A 23511-nucleotide genomic window follows, 5' to 3' on the forward strand; every position below is an offset into this window, starting at 1 on the left:
CAGAAATTAGATATTGGGCAACCCAGCAGCCTCAGCTTATCAACAGGGATAATGTAATTCTGTTATAAACTCTTCACACATAAACAAGTATTCTGATAAACTTGGTTCTCCATATGCTGTGAAGTGAGGAAAGTAGATCTTCAGAAGTCCTGGCTCTTGGTTTTCACCATCCCTTCTTTATGTGTGTGTGTGTTTTTTTAATTGTACAAATGACTTAATTTGCCTTTTTTTTTTTTTTCCAACAAAACTTACTGAGAGCACCTACTAGGTTCTGATGTTCACTGATGAAACAGACATGGGTCACTGTCCACATGAAGCTTGTGAAGGTCATCTGATCTTCCCATAAAGACTGCTTTCTTACCATGAGAGTCTGACTTGGGTTTTGGATCCCTTCTTCAAAAGCCTGAGGTGGTTTAGTTGCAAAACTGATACACAGCTTTTTGCCTTTTTTCTTTTTTAAACGAATGAGCCAATTTATTAACCCAGCATTTGTTCTAATGCTTCTGGGTGGCAGCTGCCACCTGTTTGGTGATTCTTTCCAAATCTTTCTGTCCCTGAGGTGTCAGTTTGCAGCCCCCATCGTGGTCCTTTTCCATTGTTTTCAGCCCATAAATCTTGGGAGGACCTGTGGCCCACGCTCCTGGAGCCTCTGCTTAAGTGGCTGGGCATGACCCCATTTCTCTGACGTCCCCTATAGATCTTGGTTATGGAGCCGACCCCAGCGCCACCCTGGAGGTTCAGGCGCCGTGCCGTGCAAGCAGCCTGTGTGTAGAACCAATTCTCATCACAGGGAGCAAGGAAGCTCTTTATGCTATAGTGTCCACCCATTTAGGGATTTTGAGCTCCCCAGACTTTTTCAGGAAGACTGCCAGACCTCTGATGAACTCGTGCTAGTTCACGTCTTTTACAATAACTCCAGCCACAATGTGGCCTCTACGCTGCCAGCCAGGAGAAAGGGAGCAAGGCACGTAAGTCAGGCGTCCTGCCTTCATTCTTGAAGATGTTTTCTCTGGGTATAGAATTCTAAACTGGATTACAACTTGCATCTTCTCAACACATTCAGGATATCATTTCACAGACAACAGATTTTCATTTGCTGCTATTTAGAGTCAGTACTCCTTTGAAGATAATCTGCTCTGTTTAAGTTTTTCTGTGTCTTTTGTTTTCTGTAGTTATACTAAGTCTATGTATAGATTTTGGTTTTTTTCTTTTCTGTTTATTCTGTTCCTTAAATCAATCCTGGAAAATTGTCATTATGTCTTCAAATACTGCATCTGCCCCCATTCATATTCATCCTCTCTTCCCCTCCTTCTAGAATGCCAAGAAAAATTTAGTCTAGAATTTCTAACTAATCTTCCTTTTCCTCAACACCTTGTATTTTTTATCTTTTCATCTCTTTGTGCTGGGCCTCCAGAGAACTTCTCTCAGTTCAAAATTCTTCAGCTACGTCAAATATACTTCCAACGTGTCTAATAAGTTATTTTGGTTACTGTGTTTTTTCATTGCTCTAAGTAGTTCATTCAAATCCACTATATTACTTCTTTTATAATTTCTTGTTTCTTGCAGGTATCTTCAAGCTTGTTTATTAAAAGAGTGGAACTGTTTATAATCTATGAATGAGTATCTGAAGTATTAAGATGTCAGTTTTTGCTATTTCTGCATTTTGCTTATGGTGCCTTGTTTTCTTTTATGGTTGGTCATCTTTGTATGATAGACGCTCTGTGGTTTCGAAAGGTTATTTGAAAGAGATTTCTGATGCCTTGAATAAGGTGCCTTTCTTCAAAAAGTATTTCAATTTGCTTCTTCCAGGTACCTGAGGCAACAGTGTTCCTAGACTTCTTCTGTTAAATGACTTTGGACAATGAGTGATTCCACACATGCTGGTACTTGTTTTACAACTCTCAGCGACAGGTTCTCTTTCTTACTTTTCTTATTCTCCTCTTTCCCCCATCTGTTCAGTACAATAGGTCTCTCCTTGCAACCTTTTGCAAGTAGGGGAAAGACAGTGGATTTTTTTCCTCTTCCTGAGGTCCTGATTTGATATGGGAGGCAATCTATTAGACTCAGAAACCTAGAAGTAATGAGTTGTTCTTTGCCTCTGGATCCACCAAAACCTGAAGCTTAGTTTTCAACTGTTTTATCCTGGTGGGCAAATGACTCGGGGTAGCCAGAACTTTAAATACTTCTTTACCTTTTAGGTTCTTACCTTTTCTTAGATTTTGGTCTGACATGTTCCTTAACAGCTCTTTGATGCTATAAAGAAGTTTTTGTACAATTTATCTAGTATTTTTAGTTGTCTTCAGCTGAAGGGTTGGTCCAGATAACTTGATCCAACATTACAGAAATAAAAAAGATCAATGTTTTTAGGAAAAAATGAACTAAATATTTTCTAATGATATCCGCAAAGTTTTTTGACGATGTTTTTGCTTTTTAAGTTAAATGTGTTTTTGCTTTTTAAGTTAAAAGTTAAGTTTTTAAGTTCCACATTTTCCACAGAATTGCACCGTCGAGTTCCTCAAAAAGTTCAACACAGAGCCATCATACAACCTAGCAAATTCCACTCTTAGGGAGACACCTAAGAGAAATGAAAACGTGTCCATACAAAAACTTGTACACAAATTTCATAGCCACATTTTTTGTAATAATCAAAAAAGTGGAAATAACCCAATGTCCATCAACTGATACCTGGATAAACAAAATGTGTTGTATCCATACGCTGGAATATCATTTAGCCATGGAATGATATACTAGTACATGCTACAATACGGATGAACCTTAAAAGTATTATGCTAAATGGAAGAAGCCAGACACAAAAGAGAACATTTATATGACTTATCCAGAATAGGCAAATCCATAGATACAGAACAAAGGTTAGTGTTTGCCAGGATGAAGAGGTAAGGGAAGTTGGGAAATGACTGCCAATGGGTACCAAGTTTCTTTTTAGGTTGATGAAAATGTTCTGGAATTAGATAGTGTTCATAGTTGCACAAACTTCTGAATATATTAAAAACTGTACAATTTTAAATGGTGAATTTTATGGTCTATACATTATATCTCAATAAAAAGAACAGAAAAAATTTAATCTCAAGTATGTCTATAATACCCACTGTGGTAGCCACTAGCTACACTAAGTTGCCTCACTGAACATTCATTCATTCAATTTCACATGATAGTGAAGGATATTGGGGGCAATGATTTATAAAGATACCAGGTAGTGTGAAAGTACTTTATGCAGGTTGCAGAAAATGCTGGACATCTTTGCCATGATTATAAATAATCACACTGGAAGTCATACGTATTGAGTCCTATATCCAGGTATATTAAGACTACCAGTGAACAGAACTATATGAAACAAAAGCCAATAGAATCTATGAAAACAGCTTTCTTTTATACCTTAAAAGAAACCAGCAAAATCATACAGCCCCCCCCTCCCCCGAATAATCTTCTTTTATATAGCAGCCACTTATTCGGATGAACATAAGCTCATGAATGTGCTTTAAAACAAAAAACAAAAAAACACCTTCTATGATTAAACAATACAGTCTGCTCTACTATAATGTGTTCTGGAATGTAAATTAGGTGCTATGAAACTGGTAAATAGGGAATGGTGTCAGTATAATAAAGAAGTCACTCTGGTTCACTGGGGATATTTCCTAGGCAGGGGGAGCCAGAAAAGTGGCAACAGAATTACAACCTTTAGCAGGAAAGGAGAAAGACCTCCTGAGAGCAGGAGCATTTAAAAAAAAGAAGAAAATTGAAAACTAGGGCTTGCTGAAGGTTGTAATATCTCCCATGCTCACTTTATTGGCAACCCCCCCACCTCCACCTTCCATTGTTCATTGCTACACTGCCATCCGCACTGTCCTAAGACCCACTGTCTCCATTCTAATTAAATGTTGCCAACATTTCTACTCAAGTAATTAATTCTGTGCATTTATAATACCCACTGTGGTAGCCACTAAGTACACACTAAATTGCCTCACTGAGCAGTTCAAGCTCTCTTTTTAATTACTAATTATTTTTTAGTTTGTGTTGCTCAGAACACAAAGGTGCACAGGTTTTGGTTTATGAGATTTTTTCAGGAATGCATAAATTGCATTACAGCAGAAGCAACTATGCATTTTTTCTTTTTAAGTCTGTTTACTTCTCTAAAGGTTGGAAATAATACATACTGGGAGTCAATGGGGAAGATGGAGCAATACAGCAATAAAAGGCAGTATTTCCAGTGATACAGACTGAAGAGAATCACATCCCTTCGTTCTTGAGCTTTATTTCCATTTAAACATACTCTATGCTTTTGTCCCTAACAGCTTTGGGTAACATTTGATGAAGTGTGTGTGTGTGTGTGTGTGTGTGTGTGTAAGAATTATTTGAGACAGAGCGTGTGGGGGGGGCGGAGAGTGGCGGGCAGAGGGAAAGGGTGAGAAAAATCTCAAGCAAGACTCCACACTGAACACAGCGTCCGACACGGGGCTCAATCCTGTGACCCTGAGATCATGACCTGACTCAAAATCAAGTTGGACGCCCAACCAACTGAGCCACCCAGGCGCCTCTGATGAAGTTTTAAGAGTACAAATTAACTGAAGTAAGCAACACTGCTTTTAGTTCAATTTTATAGGTCATTATTAAGCTGTGTGATGGTCTTTTGGAATCCATTGGGAAGAATACTGATGTTCTTTAGCAAAGACTGCTTCAAAAGTTCTACAGTCTTTCTGAGATAGACCCAGGGTCTTCAAGATAACGTTATTTAAGTCTTGGTTTTGTAACAGCATACTCGTAAGATCTCGCACCAGTCTTTTGCTTTGTTTGGACTCCTGCTTTCTTATCATTTAAATGAAGTACAGAACTAGATCAGGGTTTCCAAACCTTCTTATAATACACAAACTCCTTTTTACAATAATTTTGGTCAATTAGTCATTTTTTCATGATAAATAATAATGATTTTAAGTAAAAATACTTTAAATTGTTACATTAAAGGAGATATTATAAAGATTATTTATGAAATAATACATGATCACATTCACATTATGGATAAATTCTAAACATTTCCTTTTCTACAAATGATGCTCTCTTAAATTTTTTATAGATCAATTAAGAAAACGCATGACATGTCAATATACCACAATCTTTGGAATACAATCTAAACCTCTACTTTAATCACCCTTCTCCATTCAAACTAAGTGGAACAGCATTCTTCTTCATAGAATTTCAACATTACTAAAGACCTATCATAATTAAAAGATGAGATCTTCAGTCTATATTTAAAAGCTATAAACTTCTTTTAAAATGATGATAATCTGCTGTCAGATTAGTATTCTTGTGGGGCGCCTGGGTGGCACAGCGGTTAAGCGTCTGCCTTCGGCTCAGGGCGTGATCCCGGCGTTATGGGATCGAGCCCCACATCAGGCTCCTCTGCTATGAGCCTGCTTCTTCCTCTCCCACTCCCCCTGCTTGTGTTCCCTCTCTCGCTGGCTGTCTCTATCTCTGTCGAATAAATAAATAAAATCTTTAAAAAAAAAAAAAAAAAGATTAGTATTCTTGTAACAATTATTTGACTACCTAAACTTTTAAACACCTCTAAGGGCTGCCTAATGCCCATAAGGCAAATGTCAAACACCACAGACTGATATTCAAGGCATTCTATCAACTATGCCCAATCTGTCTGTTCCTCACCTTTATTACTCACCTATACAAACTCTTTATTCTACAGAAATGTGTATTATGTGTAGTAATATTAAGGTTTATTTTTTCTGTACGTATATCCAGTTTTTCTAGCACCGTTTATTGAAAAGACTTTACTTTTCTCATTGATTTACCTTAGCATTTTTGTCAAACATCAATTAACAATGAATGTATGGGTCTATTTCTGAGCTCTGTGTCCTGTTTCACTGAGCTACAGTTCTATCCCCACCTACCAAATACAAACTTTCTGGATTAAGGTAGCTTTATAGTACATCTCAGAGGTGCAGTATGTAGCTAGAATAAGCCAATCAGCACTTTCCATCTTCTCCTCACCACCGTGATTAGTGTACTGCAGGGAGGAGCGTGGAAGCACGTCATCTAAGCCAGCATAACAGTTAATTTTAGAACATTTGGTGAAAACTCTAGGACACAACTAATCTCTGATGCTTTATATTGGTATTTAACAATATGGTAGCCACTAGCCACATGTGGTTACTTAATTAAAGTTAAAAATACGGTTTCTCAGTTGCACTAGTTATATTTCAAGTGCTCAACAGCTACATATGATTAATGGCTACCATACTGGACAGCACAAATAGAGAACATTTCCATCACCACGAAAAGTTCTATTGGATAATGCAGCTATAGTTGATGCCGTGTACGGACGTAAGGTCGGGAGCTGCCACTGTCAACATGTAGCAGCCAGCATCAGGACAAAGCTGATGCATGAGAGAAGGCAGAAACTTGGAGCCCACTTCAACACAGCAGAGCCTAATCTCTACCACACTGCCGCATTTTTTTGTTATGTGATACAATAAGTACCCCTATTTTAAAGGCGAGTTTCAGTCAGGTCTTTGTTGCTTGGAATCAGAAACAACCTAACTAATATAAAATAGTTTTCAAAATGCTTTCGTGGGGTTCCTGGCTGACTTAGTCAGTAGAGCATGCAACTCTTGATCTCGGGCTTGTAAGTTTGAGTCCCACGTTGGGTGTAGAGATTACTTAAAAATAAAAAATCTTTTTAAAAAATGCTTATGCATGCATTATTTTAACTGATCCTTAAAATCCACAAGATTCAGAACTTTAATACTGCTCTCTTTTCCTATTAAACAGGTACCATAAATATTCAATAAATAACGGACTGGTATAGCGAAGAAATGCTAATTATAAATACTAAGTATAGAAATTTACTTTGGATCACAATAAATGAAGTATCAAATAATAGAATTTAAGAATTATTAACACCTTTCACAAAATGCCTATATCCTCACCTCAAACCCTTACTTTCTGCTGTCCTACAGAGCATAACTGATAGATTTTTTTATACCATAAAGTAACAGAACAATTTTTAAAAACTTAATTCAACTATAACAAATATGGAAAATAGCACTAAAAATATTTTAGTTATATCATACAATGGAACAATCCTATATGAACACTGGTAGCATGAAAAAGCAAGCTGATTTTTAAAATTCCTGTACAAATACTAGTTATACTTTCTAAGGATTTTTTGCAGAACATAAACATTTTTGAGGTTTTCAAGAGACTTTGGAAATAACAACTCAAGCCCAGAAATTACCACAGAACAAAGCAGTTACATGAAAAGAAAATTTCTATAAAACCAAAGCATGACAGAGTAATAGTCCCTGTTGAATTACAAGAGGTAAATTCCAATATGAATTCAAGCTTTGGTTTATTCTCTAAGACTCAAACTTGTAGCTTATTTACCAAGTTTCAAGAATCACTAACATTTAAAAAACTACCTTAAAAGTATCTTTCTGATCTTTTACTGCTAATCCATTAAACCAAGAACTTATAGGAAATATTCTTTGAGTAAAGAAATATAATCACATATCAATGTGTCTACACATATAATAAGATTCTTCACAGAATATCCTTAGAATACACAAGTATCAAAGCACATATCAAAAATTGATTTGTTCACAAATCAACCCACCAAACAAAACCTACAAAATTATAAGGTATGTTTATTTTTCAAAAATATAAAAAGTTCATACTACCACTTGGAATGGTTTACAGGTCAAGCACTAATTGTGTAATTGCAAATTTAAAACTAGGGTTATGACTAAGCTATGCTAGGAAGATACCTTTCTTTCTTTAGACTCTAGATCCCTAGAGTTTCTCTCAAACTGAGCTACAAAAATAACTTCAAAATAAATATGAAAACTATACAAGCCGTCTCAATTTTAAAAAGGAGATATGTGCTTGAATGGCCAGCTTTTAAAAAACTGCTGCATGTATGCATTCGCTGCCTCTTTATAAGAGAAGTATCATACTGTATCTCTCTCTCTCTCTCACTTTATAGGCATACACAGAATATCCTTAAACATGGTAAGTACCCTGCATCTTTTGCACTAAATAAGCTTGTAGCTCTAATAGTAATATAGTATTTATATGTTGAATGATTACTATTTGATGGGAAACATCAAAATCTTGGGATTCTACATGTCTTGAATCTATACTGAAATGTAGCTAACAAAGGAACTTCTGTAGTAATAGCCAACACATTAACTTTTCAGGAAAACAGCAGAAATATGGCCAGTTATTCCCAGTGTCCAGCACAATGCCTTGTACATGGTATGATAAATATCAGTACAATAAATTAAAAATGTAAAAATAATGCATTATATCCAACATTTTTACCCTTTTCTTCCTCCCTTTTTTTCAACCCCTTTCAAAAAAAAAATTACAGTGCGATTTGAACCCAATATATTGCCTGGGAAATGCAAGAGAGTCAGTAAAACCTAGACACAGCTCTTTCAATAGCTACCCAAGCCTTCAGGAGAAAGTCAAGGGCCTTATACACCTCTCTGGGATCTGGTTTACTTCCCAGGTCTTGGCTATTTCCACTTCTCACACTATACTTCGCTGACTTTAACTTCATAAAATAACTGTGCTATGTCTCATTTCCTAATTTCTACATAAGCTGCCCCTCTGAGCTAGAACACCTTTCTTCTACCCCTTTCCTTCTCCAACCCTGTCCTTTAAAGGACTAAGATGAGGTGTCACCTCTAGAGGAAGTTTTCTCTGACCACTCCCCCAATCCTCTGTACCCCTTTTCTCACTGGCCAAAAGTTTGGCTAATGTAGCAAAGAACTTCCAGAGGAAAAAGAACAACTTATCTGATTGTAACTACTAAAACACTCAATCCCTGACACAAAGGGACATAAAAAGGATATATAGGTATTCATTGATGAACACAAGAAATGCATTAGAGAAATGTAAGCTGTATTGTAAAGTGACAGAGCTCACCCCTTTCCTGCATGAACTCCTATTTATATATCAACAACATCAATCTCTGATGGGAAAAAAATCTGACCTCAAGAAAATAAAAATCATACGCAGAGATGTACAGTTCCTTAAAAAGCACATACATGAAAACGAATAATTGTATGATAAATAATAATATTCAAATACAGAGTAAAAATAAAGAGTCAAACTGAAATCGCAAGAGCTACGGTGATTGCTGTGTGAGGTGATGGTGCAGGACAAGTGAGAAGAGGAGGAGGGCCATGAGGATTGCGTGCCTCACCCTGTGAATCACCGTCCTGCTGCGTCAGGCTCTGTTAGGAATAAAAGAGCAGGGCAGGGGGCTGGAGGTGGAGGGAAGCTTTGTCTTGTCTTCAGATGTCTCATTATTTTTCCCCTTTCCCTGCCGCTCCACTGCAGCCCTGTAAAACATTAGGCAAGCCTCTTAAACACTCCCTGTCTGTTCCATTCCTCATCTGCAACACGGGGAGAAAACAAAACAAAACAAAACAAAAAACTGATTGGCTCAAAAATGCTCTCTGATCTCAGGAGACAAAAGTCATTTATCTTTCTGTTTTGCTCAACTAAGGAACTGTAATACATCGTCCACACACTCCACCAGACCCCCTAAATACATTCAAAGAAGCACTTACAACCATGTAGAAGTGAACTGAAAGGTTACCCATTAGACATGTGTCCCCTAGTCTGTAATTCACACCAAATCGGCATGCTATTTTGAATTGTTTCTTAGCAGGTCTTAAAAGTTACACTTTGTGCTTGCTCACTGCTTAGAATTACTTCAGAGGATATTCTTGGGAATAAAAATATTTAAGAAGCTGGGTAACCACTGCCCAGAGACTGCACGTTAACTCGAAGCTTTTAGTCTCACTCTACTTAGGACAAGTTAATTCAAGTTCGTACAGTATTGTTCAGACCGCCCCTCAGGAGTTTCTGCTTCGGTAGGTCTGATGTGGGGCCCACGGGCTTAGATTTCTAACAAGTTCTCTGGTGATGCTGCTGCTGCTGGGCAGGGTACCACACTTTGAGAGCCACGGATTTTAAAATGGTCAAATTCTCTTGCCATGGTCAACTTTCACTACCAGCTGTTTTTATTTAATAATTGGTAGATGTATCTTATGTTGATTCCCTATCTTCCTCTCTTTTAAGATATTGATAATTTCTAAAATTCCTTTGTAATCTGCAAGTAGGGATGATTAAGACTCAGAAAAAGCAGATTTTCTCTGTCTTTAGAATCCAAATTATTGTCATCTTACTTCATTTATCACGGTGTCTCAAATTCCTCATCTATGAAATGGGGACAATAACAGAGTTCAATCAGATAAAATAAATAAAAGCCCTTGGAACAGTACCCGGTTATATGTGCAACTAGATAAATGTCATCCATTATTCTTACTGCAATTATCCTCACTCATTTTCTGTTTATTATTGAGGAAAACTCATTCATGTTTACTACATGTTATACATCACTGACTTATATATAAAATCCTCTCCACTTATGGTGAAATGTTCTGGAGCACCAGTGGATTCAATAAACTGGGGAGCAAAGGAAGGTTATGATGTCAAAGAGCCAGGTTCTAATCCTACTTCTGCCACTAAATTGCTACATGACTCTGGGCAAGTCATTTAATGGAGTCTCAATCTCCACTTCTGAAAAAGCTTACCTTATATGAAGATCAAATGAGATAATGCAAGAGGAATTTTTTTTTTTTAAGTACTACAGTATTCCTGTCGTAAGGAAGATACCTCTATCTGGCAACAGTTTACAAGATATTAACTAAAACGATAAATGGCCACAGTCTCTTACATTCTTAAATAACAGCACAATGATACAAATCACCACATAAGCTATTTGCTGAATATGCTCCAATATCACCAAGTCATAACTATTTTTAAAATACTATATGCAGGAATATATTGTATTTCAAATATTCCTGCAAAGTGAAAGAAAGAGAAAAGTGGATACAAAAGTAATCTCAGGCATTTACTGAGCAGCAGCTGTTGAAATCCTCACTTCATGGCTTTAGCATAATTCTTGATTTGTTGCAGAAGCCTTCTACTGGTCCTAGGCTTTTGTTTCGCATAAACATAATGTATATATACACACACGTGTATGAATAATGGTGACCAACTGGTAATTTTCATTACTAGTTTCTAATACTCTAAGATAAATCCAATGTTCTTATAAAATTGCATACTACAGTTCACAAGTTTTTAAATCTTAATTTACTGAAAAGAAAATATGGGGGTTATAACATTGTCTTCGTACATTTCAATTAAGTTACCAAAGTCAGCCACATATTTTTGCTATCAATGCTTAATAACATGGAAAGATACAATGTATATCTCTGATGACATTCTTTACAGAATGTCTCCTAATGAAATATAAGAAATAAAGTAGTAAAACTCATTTTTTGTAAGGAATATACTCCTAAAAAGCAGTGTATAAGCATTTTCAAATAAGATGCCATTAACACAGCAGCAATACCCTCCACTACAAAGAAATCCAGTTATGAAGTCTCTTATAAAGTTTATCTTAATGACACTCTCCTAATCTACCAAAGTTTAAGTTTCCATTTTCATTTATTTAGCTTTCTCAATGTAGGAGATATATACATCCTACAGGACACTACAGACTTTAAAATATCTAAATGCAATTTAAAATACGTAAATGTTTTTTTAAAAAGCCATACAGAAATATTTTTACCGACCATAATTGTTAAAATTGATTAAAATTTTAAGAAACTCATTTTAAAATATAAGTAATATGAAACAAGGGCCAGAAAAGATAAACACCATTCTGTAGATGGGTTTCTAACATTTGAGATTAAAATCAAAAGGTAGATAAAATGTGAGCGCCATATCTTCCTTTATACCTGTTTATCATCATAATATTCAAATACCAACTACTTTTAATATATTCATTCCACTGTGCTCCCATAGAACATACTAGATCTAATTTCATAGGCCTAATACCTGCACATCCTTGCAGGTGTGGCTTTTTAGTAATATGGGGAAAGTAAAATCCTACTGACCTTAAAGACTAACTTAGATGCAATAGGAAATAGGTGAATTCAGGTTAGAGGTCTTATGAAAGTTGTTATCAAAGTTTTCAGTTAGTCTCACTGTCGACCATATTGCATCAGGAAACACTAAAGTGGGTCACTTCTACTTGTTTATGCTTCCATTTACTGCTGATGAACTCAGTCATAGGAGATGGCTTTTTCAGCCATCCAGAACATTACAGATAGAACATCTTGTTAGAAGATGTTCTTGTTAGAAGTTTACAGACAGAACATCTTCAGTTGGCACAGGTGTATCTCACTCGTTTACAAAACTATGGGTAGAAAGAACAGTCCTGGGGCCTGAATTAGGAATCACTAAATAACACCACTTTGCAGAGTCCATGGTACACAGGAGCCCCTCGAATATTTCTGTTAAATGAACAAATGGACAAAAGTGTGTTCCCAATTATTTCAACTGTTTGAAAGGAAATTATATGCAAAACTATATGAAAAAAATACTTATAGTGGTATTCTAAAAATATCTTTAAATGAGATATTTGTAAAGTACTTGGAAGTGCCTGGCCCATAGGAAGCTCCATATGTATTTGTCATTACTCTTGTCCTATAATCTTAGTTTGGTTCACAACAATCTTTGTAGCTGCATTAAGTATAAGCTATCACCACCAGTGACAAAAGGAACTCAGATATGTGCACTTCACTAGTGAGGCTGCAGTTGCATTACTTTTATATGTGGAAGAAAGAATATCTAGGATAACTACCATTGTTTTATAATGAAGGTTAGTTAATTCAGTAAGCTTGACATACAAGGTAAATTCAGCCTTATAATTTAGCCTACCAACAAACTGATTCCTTATAAGCCAATATGTCTTCTATCTGTTGTATTTATATAATTCAGAACTCCATAAAGAACTATTGGTAATATTCATGTTCACTTGTATCTAAAAAATTCAATTAAAAAGAAAAACATTAAAATCCCAATTGATAATTGACCTGCCAAAGTTTTCCTTCACACTAAAGTAAACTGTAATATAGGAGACTGCTGAAACATGCTGAAACATGTTTGGGATTTACTCTCTTACACTTTGATTGCTGACCACAACAGAGATGAAGACTGAGGTAGTTTGAAAATTCTGTGAGGATTAACTCAGACTATATTCTTCATATTTTCTAAGGAAGTAAGCTTTAGGCTGTGCGAAGTACCCTCAACTTCCAGGGGCCAAGAACAACAACTGCTGCAATGAAAGAGCAGAGTAGTTAGGGTTAAGGAGGTAGCTGCCTTCTATGATGACACTAGCTTCAATATCTATTTGTTGGCATTATTAAAGTCAACTCTATTTCTCTGACTTAGGCAGTGGAGCGTTTCGTAAGATACAGAGATTTTTAAAATAAGACGTCATTTTAAATTAAACACACCAGGGATACTCTCCATTTCAAGGGAATCCAATCATGAAGTCTCTGATAAAGATTACCCAAATAATGATCCCATAATTTACAAAATTATGATTCAAAATGCATTACGGTATATAATAGGGAAGGAGTCTAATTTGTATTGCACATAAGTGATAAGATACACCACAAATGCTAAATAATATAAAGTAACTTAAAATTGATATAATCATAACTGCATTAAGGGGTATGGCTAAGATGTAACCATGTCATTTAACTGAAGTGATCAACAAAAGCAAAATCAAAAGCTTCATACACATTTCAGGGGATGTTCATAGCAATGAGCCATTTAAATAAAATTGTGGGGAACAAGCAACAGAGATGAGCTGTAGCTATAAATTGTAAGATGCTTTTAGTTCTCACTGCAAACAACTGATTAACTGCTAAAAAGTAACAGAAGTGGTTTTTTAAATTATAAGTAGCAGATTTTTTTGCAATAACGAACTAAATCAATTACTGTCCAAAAAGGAATGGTTGCAGTAGAGTAATACGGTATAGGGGAAATTTAATCAGTGGAGGCAGGTAAATTAGATTCCTACACAATAAAAGAATCTTTATCTTTATTTTAATTACTCAAATAAAATTTACATTAGGACTTCATTTCTTCCTTTGTAGTTAGTTCTCCATCGTTTCACATGGTTTTAGTATTTTCACCAAAGAAATCCTTAATTTACTGGAATAGTTTTCTAATACTACAAAAACTAAGCCAAAGTATCTATCTTTTGAAGTAGTAGGGGAAGAAATTCCCTCTCTTGAATAAAAATGAAACAAAAATCTCTAAATGTAAAGGAAAAAAAGTGTTAAGCTAATTTAAAATGCCATTAGAAATATGAATGGAAAATTATCTTTTAGAAAAATATTTTATAGCAGAAGAGAATTAAAGTGGAAAGCATACAGATTCTCCTTTTTGAAGGTTTTGCTTTAAAACACTATTTCTGAGTAAGATGGAAATAATTCCCAAAAATTCCTTTTCTTTATTTTCACTTTAATTAGGTTGGCCGAATTATGAGAAATACTGAAGGGCAGCAGATAAGGGAAAAAAAAAAAGTGAAGACTCTCTCCCCCCCACCACAACTAATGTACTATTCACAAAATAGAAATATTATTTATGTCATTTTCTTCCATTTCATTAGCATTTAAAATTGTGGGTAGTCACTGACATAATGAAATGATTAAGACATATTAAAACTGTAACTTCATACTAACCCAAGTGATAGTTTCTTATAATACTAACTTCAAAACTCATACAAAATAATCACGGATAAAATGTTGTATTATACTACTGTACATAGTAAAACAGCCTAGTTTACTTTGTCTCAATAAACAGGATATGTTTATAGCATAAGTGGGTCATTACATAGGAATAATCAGATTCTTCTAACAAATGATTCAGAGGGAAAAAAATATATATATATATAAAATAACAATAATTAGATCATCTCAAGAAATGATTCAGAAAAAAATAAATTATATATATAAAATATTTTAAATATATTTATATATATTTTATATATATATAAAACTGATTTATAATTTGGATGTGAAACAATCTGACAGTTAAAAGTTATTAAATGGAATATTTACTTATATCTGCAATTCAGGCATTACTAGATATATGTGTTACCTCAACAATATCCGAGTTGGTTCTGCTTTCATGAGGTTCATTATACTCTGTGTACTTGAGAAGAACTTTGTCCATGTCAGTGCTGGCATACTGAAACAGCTTGTTAGAGCTGTTGAAAATGATGAGTGCTATTTCACAGTCACAGAGCACACTAAGTTCATAGGCTTTCTTCATTAATCCAAACTTTCTCTTTGTAAAAGTAACCTAAACAATCAAAGGGAAAAAAAGGTATATTTTTAGTAAAAGCATTAGTAGTACTTGAATACAGGCTACCTAAAGATGAGTCCTCCTTTAATACTGAGTCAGATTCCAAAGGTGTAAAAGATTCCTAGCCTCACATTCCACATGAGCCTCTTACTCCCCAACTGCCACCAGACTACAGTCCTACATTTAACTTGTAACTCCTGACAGAACACTCTCCTGAGGAGGTTCTCCTTTATCCCTGGCTGCCAATCTGCTGCAGAAGGCAAAGAAGCAGAGGACACAGCTGACCGCTGGCCCCTTATCATCCAGTGTAAAACTCACAGTCTAGGGTCAACAAACTCCCCAATGTCCTCAGATTCTTCTTTGAATATTTCCTCCAGTTTCCAACTGAAACCTGTCACCTGAAGTCCTCTCAAATAGAGATCAATTTTTGTTGGTTTGTTTTAAATATTGCATTCACTATGCTCAAGACCTAAAAGGTAAGTCAGTCCTTTTTGCTCCCTATTCTATCTTACAAGTTATTTTTCCTTCCTTCCCCCTCAAAAGCCCCATGTATTCTGAAGCTCACAGCATGAAATTTATACCAGCCAATAATTCTCCTTGACGGGCACCAAGTGACTCCTTCATGTACTGATAACTGTCACCTAGTACTTCTCTTTCTATCCCTACTCTTATCTCCGGTGACTTCAGTATCCGAGTTCAAAAAAAAAAAAAAAAAAAATTGTTGCAAAAGCATTCCCCAACCTCCAAATGATCCACTTCCACCACATGTCAAGCACCCACTCCTACTGTCACACCTTTAACTCTGCCATCAATAATAATCACATCACCTCCAAAATCTCAATTTCATGTATTCCATTTTGCCTATCTAGCTTTCCTATTTTGTATTATCTCTCCAGAAATTCTTTAACCTTTATCCAGTCCTCCAATCCATTTACCTCACCACGTTGTTACTGTCTATTCTCGTGTCCTTTCTTCCCTCACTGAGGTGCTTGTGCCCCTTCAAATGATTATACTTGTATCCTTTGAATGACCAAGTGATATTTTTGAAACATAAATTGTTTAAGTAGAAGTTTAGAGCTTTTTACTGCACTAAAAGTAATATCCGAACTCATTAAGTAAACAATTATGTGGCCTCAAACTCTCCCTCTGAAGTTACATCCCATCACTCTCCTTTCTATCCGTCACTGATGTGTTTGCGCGTGTGTTTGTGTGCGTCTTCCTTAACCAACAGCTACTTTCCTCCTTAGGAACTTTGTTATTTTCCCTCCTTGTGGAACACTCTTCACACTACATGTGCCTAATGGTTCCTTTCCTCACCTTATAAAAATGAATCTCTTATCATTATTTAATCTTTTTTAAAAGATCCTTACAATATAAATACACAAATAATTTTATACAAATGCATATATATGGAAATAGTGTTTTATGCTTGCCTCCCTACTTTCCCCTGCACCAACATAAACCCCTTAACCAGTGTTTTCAACTTAATATTTTTCATTCCACATTTTTGCACAAGATCATATGACCATATTCACGTATACATGTATACATACATAAGGGATTTTGTCAGCATTTCACAAAACAGTGACTCCATCAATACTCTTTATTTTATTTTACTCATTCAACCACATCTTGTGGATATGCCTCTAAGTCAAATGGTATACTAAGGTACTCTTTAATAATTTTTTTCATATAAATGTTTCAACTGTTTTCCTAGTATGATAGATGTAAAATAAAAATCTCATTTCTTTAATATGGATTTCCTAACTAGTAATGGTTAGATATCTTTTTCTTATATTTGTTGTCATTTGGAATTTGCTTTCTCTATACTACTTATCTTTTGATCATTTTCATACATTGTGACTTTTTTCACTTATCTAAGTAAAATCCCCTTAGGTATATTAACTATGTTTTACAAATACTTTATCAAATTTCCCACTTACATATTAACTTTGTTTACATATTTGTCATTAAAAAGTTTTAAACTTTTATTATTGATTGCGATACTGTTTCTCCAAATCCTGGCATTGTATCATACCATTTTTAAGAATGTAATGAATATAAAAATACCATTATTAAAACTATTTTAAAACACCAAACTTGAAATCATTTATGTCTTGAGATGCACCTAGATGTGCTTGCTGCACTAAAATTCTGAATTTAGCAAAGGTTTATTCAGAAATGTTTTTCCATACTTCTAGTACTGAAGAAGAGGAAGAAAATGACAATCAACAAAGCAAAGCATTTATTCCAGAATAATTCTTACTCTAGTCAAAGGCTTTCAAATTCAGTGAGCTATGAACAAGACAGTATTAAAATTGAGACAAGTAATGCTGCTTCAGAATATCCATTAAGTATGATTGGAGAAAATTCTTTAAAACAAAAACTACAAGGATGCCTGGGTGGCTCAGTCGGTTAAGCATCTGCCTTTGGCTCAGGTCATGAACCCAGACTTGTGGGATCGAGCCCCACGTCAGGCTCCCTGTTCAGCCAGGAGTCTGCTTCTCCCTTTCCTCTTCCCCCTGCTCGGGCTCTCTCTCCCTCTCTCTAATAAATAAATAAAATCTTAAAAAAACAAAAAACCTATAGTTCACTATCAGTAAAAAGAGTATGCCAGTCCCTGTTGTCCTTTCCAAAAATACTTATTCAAAAATATTTCTTCAAAGTTATCAATAAGGAGTTCAAGATGAAGGAAGGAGTTAGTGGAGGGAGGGACTCAATTTATAACAATATCCTCTCTATTCCTCCAACTTACTACAGTCTAAGAGAGCTTTTTCAGTGACTAGAAAAATGTGTGCAAGAACACACTTATATTTCAATGACACCAAAGATATACACTGAAAACTAGAATATTAATATTAATTTCACTTTCAACTATCATAAATGAAATCTTTTTCATTTTATTTATAGCACTTAGTCTATTTTTAAACACTCTGGTTTACTGCTAGCAACTTAGATTAATGATATAAAATTAACTTTATATTCTTATAAACTGTTTTCTGTCATCCCCTTATTTTGAAATAATTTCAAATTCACAGAAAATTTTCAAAAAATAACATTTTTCATGTATCTTCAACCAAATTCCCCAACTGTTAACATTTTACCATGTTTTCCTTTCCCTAAATGAAACACACGCACACACAATTTTTTTTTTCCTGAATCCTTTGGACTAGGTAGAGGTTACCAGGTCCCTTTGCCCCTAAATATTTTCTTAAACAAGGACAAACAAAATTACCAAATCAGAAAACAAGAATACAGCACTATTATCTAATCTACAAACCTTATTCAAATTTCTCAATTATCCCACTAATATCTTTTCTTTTTCCCTTAGTGTAGGATCCAATCCAGAATTAAATGCTGCTTTCTGAAAATTGCATCCTCTTTAAACTGAACAATTTCCTCAGTCTTTGTCACTCAGGACCTTGGGACTTGTGCAGAATACAGGCCATTTATATTGTCATATGTCTCTCAATTTGACTTTGTCTAATGTTTCTTTCTGATTACATTTAGACTTTCAGCAGGAACAACTTAGAAGTGATGTTCTGTCCATAATATATCACATGAAAATCCACATGACATCTATTTGTCCCATAACTGGTATTGTTAACTTGGTTAAGATAGTGTCTGTCAAGTATCTTCCCCTGCAAAGTTACCATTTTGCCCCTTGTAATTAATAAGTATCTTGTGAAAATTTCTATGTAAATATCCTATCTATCAAACTTTAACAAACTGATTGTAACATCCATTCATGATTCTTGCCTAAAAAATTACTATGGTGGTTGTCAAATGGGGATTTTCTAATTTCATAATACATTATACCTACATTTACTACTAGTTGCGTTTTATTGTAAGACAGTTTGCTTTTCCTCCATGTATGTATTTACTCATTCATGTCAGTATCAACTCATAGGTTATCTTATTCTATGCATTATAATCAATTAACACCTTTATTTCTTTTGATGTTTAAATCGTCTATGATTTTATCAATGAGAGACCCTCCTGTGTCCATTTGCCATGTTCTCAATATTCTTTGAACTTGCAGGCATAGTGAGATGTTCCAGGGAACTGCAATTATACATAAGCTGGACCTCTCTAACCTACCTCCCTTTTCAAACACCTTCTCTGAAATCCCCTGAACAAACTTTTCTCATTTCCATTCACTTAGTTGTCTTCTTGCTTTCCTTCAGTAATCTTAAGGTTTCACTTGAATCTAGTCTTCTGTGGTCACTGTGGAATTTAGTCTTTGTTTTGATATAATGTTCTTTTTTTTCTTTCTTTCTGGAGTTTAATCACTTTGTTTCATCTATACCTTTGAAAAAATCCAATTCTATTCCTAGTATTTCCAAATTCTGAATGATGAATTTTTTATCGGTCACATTTCCAAACACTTATTTATGGAGAACTGTTTCAGCTTGGAGTTATCTTTTAACAGGTTCTTTCCACTTTTCCATTGTTTGGGGGCAACAACTTCATCACCTGAACAGCTATAAATTATCATTTTGTTTTCTTCTTATAGTAGTTTGCATAGGTGAAGATTACTGGCCTCACTGAATTGCAATGGAAAGAATTGGCAGTGGGAGGGTGGAGTTCAGTATGGTCTCTTTAACAGAAGTCTTTTTTTAAGTTATCAGCAGTAGGGAGAGGAGTTTCATATCATTCAATATACTTTTTTGTATATTTTTTTATATTGAAGGATTTCTATACCTCTTGCCTTCCTTTCCATTCAACAAGCATTTTCCAAAGATCACCTCTGCCTTCCTTTCCACCATCTTCTCCTGCAAACAGTTACCTTCCCAAGACTACTTCCTTGAATACCACATAAATGTTAAGTCCTTTACCTCTGGTCTGTTTGATCTACTAGTAGTATTTCTCAGAATTTTTGTACTTATTACAGTGGACTTCCCTTTTTTAGTAATGATTTCAAATCAACTTTAGACAGTCGCAAAGTCTCTTCTCCCTTCCACATATAGTTTTTCCTGAAGTATGCTTGTTCATGTCAAAGACTTGCAGAAGTTGAAGAAAGTAGCACACTGTAACTTGGTAATATTTTCCTAAAATTAAAATGAATTTGGACATTGTTTGCTTTCTAGTTGTGCCAAGGTTGTAGGTTTCGTAAATTTTATTTGTTCTTCATGCTTTTCTGTACTGATCTTTTTGGAAATTATGTTGAAAGAATCAGGATTTATGCAGCCCCCATTAACCTGATTACTAAGAATTCCTCCCACAAATTTGAATCTTTGTTTTGAATACACGTTTTGTCATTTCTGGAGATTTTCTCTGATCCTTTCTTGTCTTTGTCACTTTTGGTCTCTCTTTGGACTTAGAGTTCCCTTTAATATTTAAGGGCTGGTGTAGTGGTCATGAACTCCTTTTGTTTTTGTCCAGGAAACTCTTCGCACTTAAAGTTAAGATGATATCCTGAATGACAGTCTTGCTGTATAGAGCATTCTTGGCTGTAGATTCTTCCCATTCAGCACTTTGAATATATAATGAAATGGGTTTAAAAATTACATGAAACATGTTAGATATTTAATTTTATTTTAACTATTGTCAAATTTAAATAATCCTTAAAGTACCACTATTTCAGTTTTAGGCAAAATAAACACAATTTTTTAATTGTCATTTTACTCCAATACTACAATCATTACAAAGAAAAGAAAAATAGGACTAAAAGCCTAACCTAAAAAAACTCATTACTTCTATAAATTAAGACAAATTTCTTTTACCCTAAATAGATTTTTGGATTTTGTAATCAAACCTGGGACTCATATAATTCTCTGAATTTAACAAGGTTGGACTGTATCATCTATAAAAGACCATCTATATTTAAGGTCCCAAGTTACTGCAAAGATTTTCACATGACATATATTTGGGCATATATTTATCGTTGAATTTTTCTGAATTCAACAATTCCAAACATTACTCGGTGTTCATCAACATAAGTATACTCTCAATCCCCTTTATCTATTTCGCATATGCTCCCACCCACCTCATCTCCCTTCTGGGAACCACCAGCTTGTTCTCCTGTATTTAAGTCTTTTTGTCTGTCTCTTTTTTCATTTGCTTTGTTTTTTAAATTCCACATATGCGTGAAATGATATGGTATTTGTGTTTCTCTGCCTTACTTATTTCACTTAGCATTTTACCCTCTAGGTCCATCCATGTTGTTGTAAAATGGAACAATCACATTCTTTTTTATGGCTGAGTAATATTCCATTGCATATATATACAACATATTCTTTATTCACTCATCAAAGGACACTTGGGTTGCTTCCTTATATAAATAATGCTGCAATTAACATGGGGATATATAACTTTTTGTGAATTAGTGATTTTGTTTTCCTTGGGTAAATACCCAGTAGTGTGATTCCTAGATCATAAGGTAGTTCATTTTTAAATTTTTGAGAAGGCTCCACACTGTTTTCCATAGTGGCTGCACCAATCTGCATTCCCACCAACAGTGCACAAGGGTTCCTTTTTCTCCACATCCTCACTAACACTTGTTATTTCTTGTCTTTTTGATTCTAGCCATTCTGACAGGTTATTAAAGTGACCTCTCATTGTGGTTTTGATTTCATTATCCTGATGATTAGTGATGTTGTTCATGTGTCCGATGGCCATCCGTAGGTCTTCTTTGGAAAATTATCTATTCAGGTCCTCTGCCTCATTTTTTAATTAGATTGCTTGTTTTTTTTAGTATTGATTTGTGTAAGTTCTTTATATGTTTTGGATATGAACCCCTTGTTGGATATATCATTTGCAAATATCTTCTCCCATTCAGAGAGTTGCCTTGTCATTTTGTTGATGGTTTCCTTTGCTATGCAAAAGCTTTTTATTTTGACGTAGTCCCAATAGTTTATTTTTACTTTTGTTTCCCTTGTCTTAGGAGACATCTAGAAAATTGCTTCTACAATTGATTTCAAAAGAAATTACTGCCTATGTTTTCTTTTTGGAATTTTATGGTTTTGAGTCTCACATTTAGATCTTTAATCCATTTTGAGTTTAATTTTGTGTATGCTTTCAGACAGTGGCCCAATTTCATTCTTTTGCATGTAGCTGTCCAGTTTTCCCAGCACCATCTGTTGAAAAGACTCTTCTCTCCATTGTATACTCTTGCCTCTTTTATTGTAGATTGACCATATAAGCATGGGTTTCTTTCTGGGCTCTATTCTGTTCCATTGATATATATGTCTATTTTAGTGCCAATAGCACACTATTTTTTATTACTACAGCTCTGCAGTGTAAATTGAAATCTGGAACTGTGATATCTCCAGCTTTGTTGTTCTTTCTCGAGATTGCTTTGGCTATTTGGAGTCTTTTGTGGTTCCAAACAAATGACAAGATTTTTTGATCTGGTCTGTGAAAAATGTTGTTGGTATTTTGAAATGGATTCCATTAAATCTCTAGATTAGTTTCGGTAGTATGGACATTTGAACAATTTTCGTTCTTCCAATCCATGAACATGAAATATCTGTACATTTGTTTGGGTCATCTCTCATTTCTTTCATCAGTGTTTTATGGTTTACAAAGTATAAGTCTTTCACCTCCTGGGTTGAGTTTATTCCTAGGTATTTTATTATTTTTTGTGTAATTTTAAGTGGCACTGTATTCTTAATTTCTCTTTCTGCTACTCCATTATTGTGTATATAAATACAACAGATTTCTATATATTAATCTTGTACCCTATGACTTGACTGAATTTGTCAGTTCTAGTAGTTTTTTAGTGGAGTTTTTAGGGTTTCCTACAATAGTACACCATGTCATCTGCAAATAGTGACAGCTTTACTTTTTCCTTACCAATTTAGATGCATTTTTTAATAAGAGTGGTGAGAATGGATATCCCTGTCTTACTTCTGGTCTTAGAGGAAAAGCTCTCAGTTTTTCACTATTGAGTATGAGGTTAGGTATGAGTTTTTCATATACTGCTTTTATTATGTTGAGGTATGATCCCCCCAGACCTAGTTTATTGAAAGTTTTTATCAGGAGTGGATGTTGTACTTCGTCAAATGCTTTTTTTTCACCTACTGAGATAATCACATGGTTTTTACTGTTCTCTTGTTAATTTGATATGTCACATTAATTGATTCGTGAATAATAACCCATCCAAACCACTCTGCATCCCTGGAATAAATCCCACTTGATCGTGGTAAGTCATTTTTTTACTTTTTTTTTAATTTTTTTTTATTATATTATGTTAGTCACCATACAGTACACCCCTGGTTTCTGACATAAAGTTCG

The 23511-nt window shown here is 34.8% G+C and overlaps 1 protein-coding gene and 1 pseudogene across 10 annotated transcripts in view; both read right to left on the reverse strand.

Moving 5' to 3' along the window:
* Positions 1–23511, reverse strand: part of MEF2A (myocyte enhancer factor 2A) — a 164948-nt gene that overhangs the window by 46975 nt on the left and 94462 nt on the right. For all 10 annotated transcript variants that reach the window (XM_040642702.1, XM_040642706.1, XM_040642703.1 and 7 more), the window contains one exon: positions 15067–15270. In XM_040642702.1, the coding sequence (XP_040498636.1) occupies positions 15067–15270 (204 nt within the window). The remainder of the gene's footprint in view (positions 1–15066; positions 15271–23511) is intronic.
* Positions 453–1847, reverse strand: LOC121105513 (annotated as a pseudogene).

Source organism: Ursus maritimus, unplaced genomic scaffold (assembly GCF_017311325.1).
Source record: "Ursus maritimus isolate PB19 unplaced genomic scaffold, ASM1731132v1 scaffold_27, whole genome shotgun sequence".
NCBI lineage: Eukaryota > Metazoa > Chordata > Mammalia > Carnivora > Ursidae > Ursus > Ursus maritimus.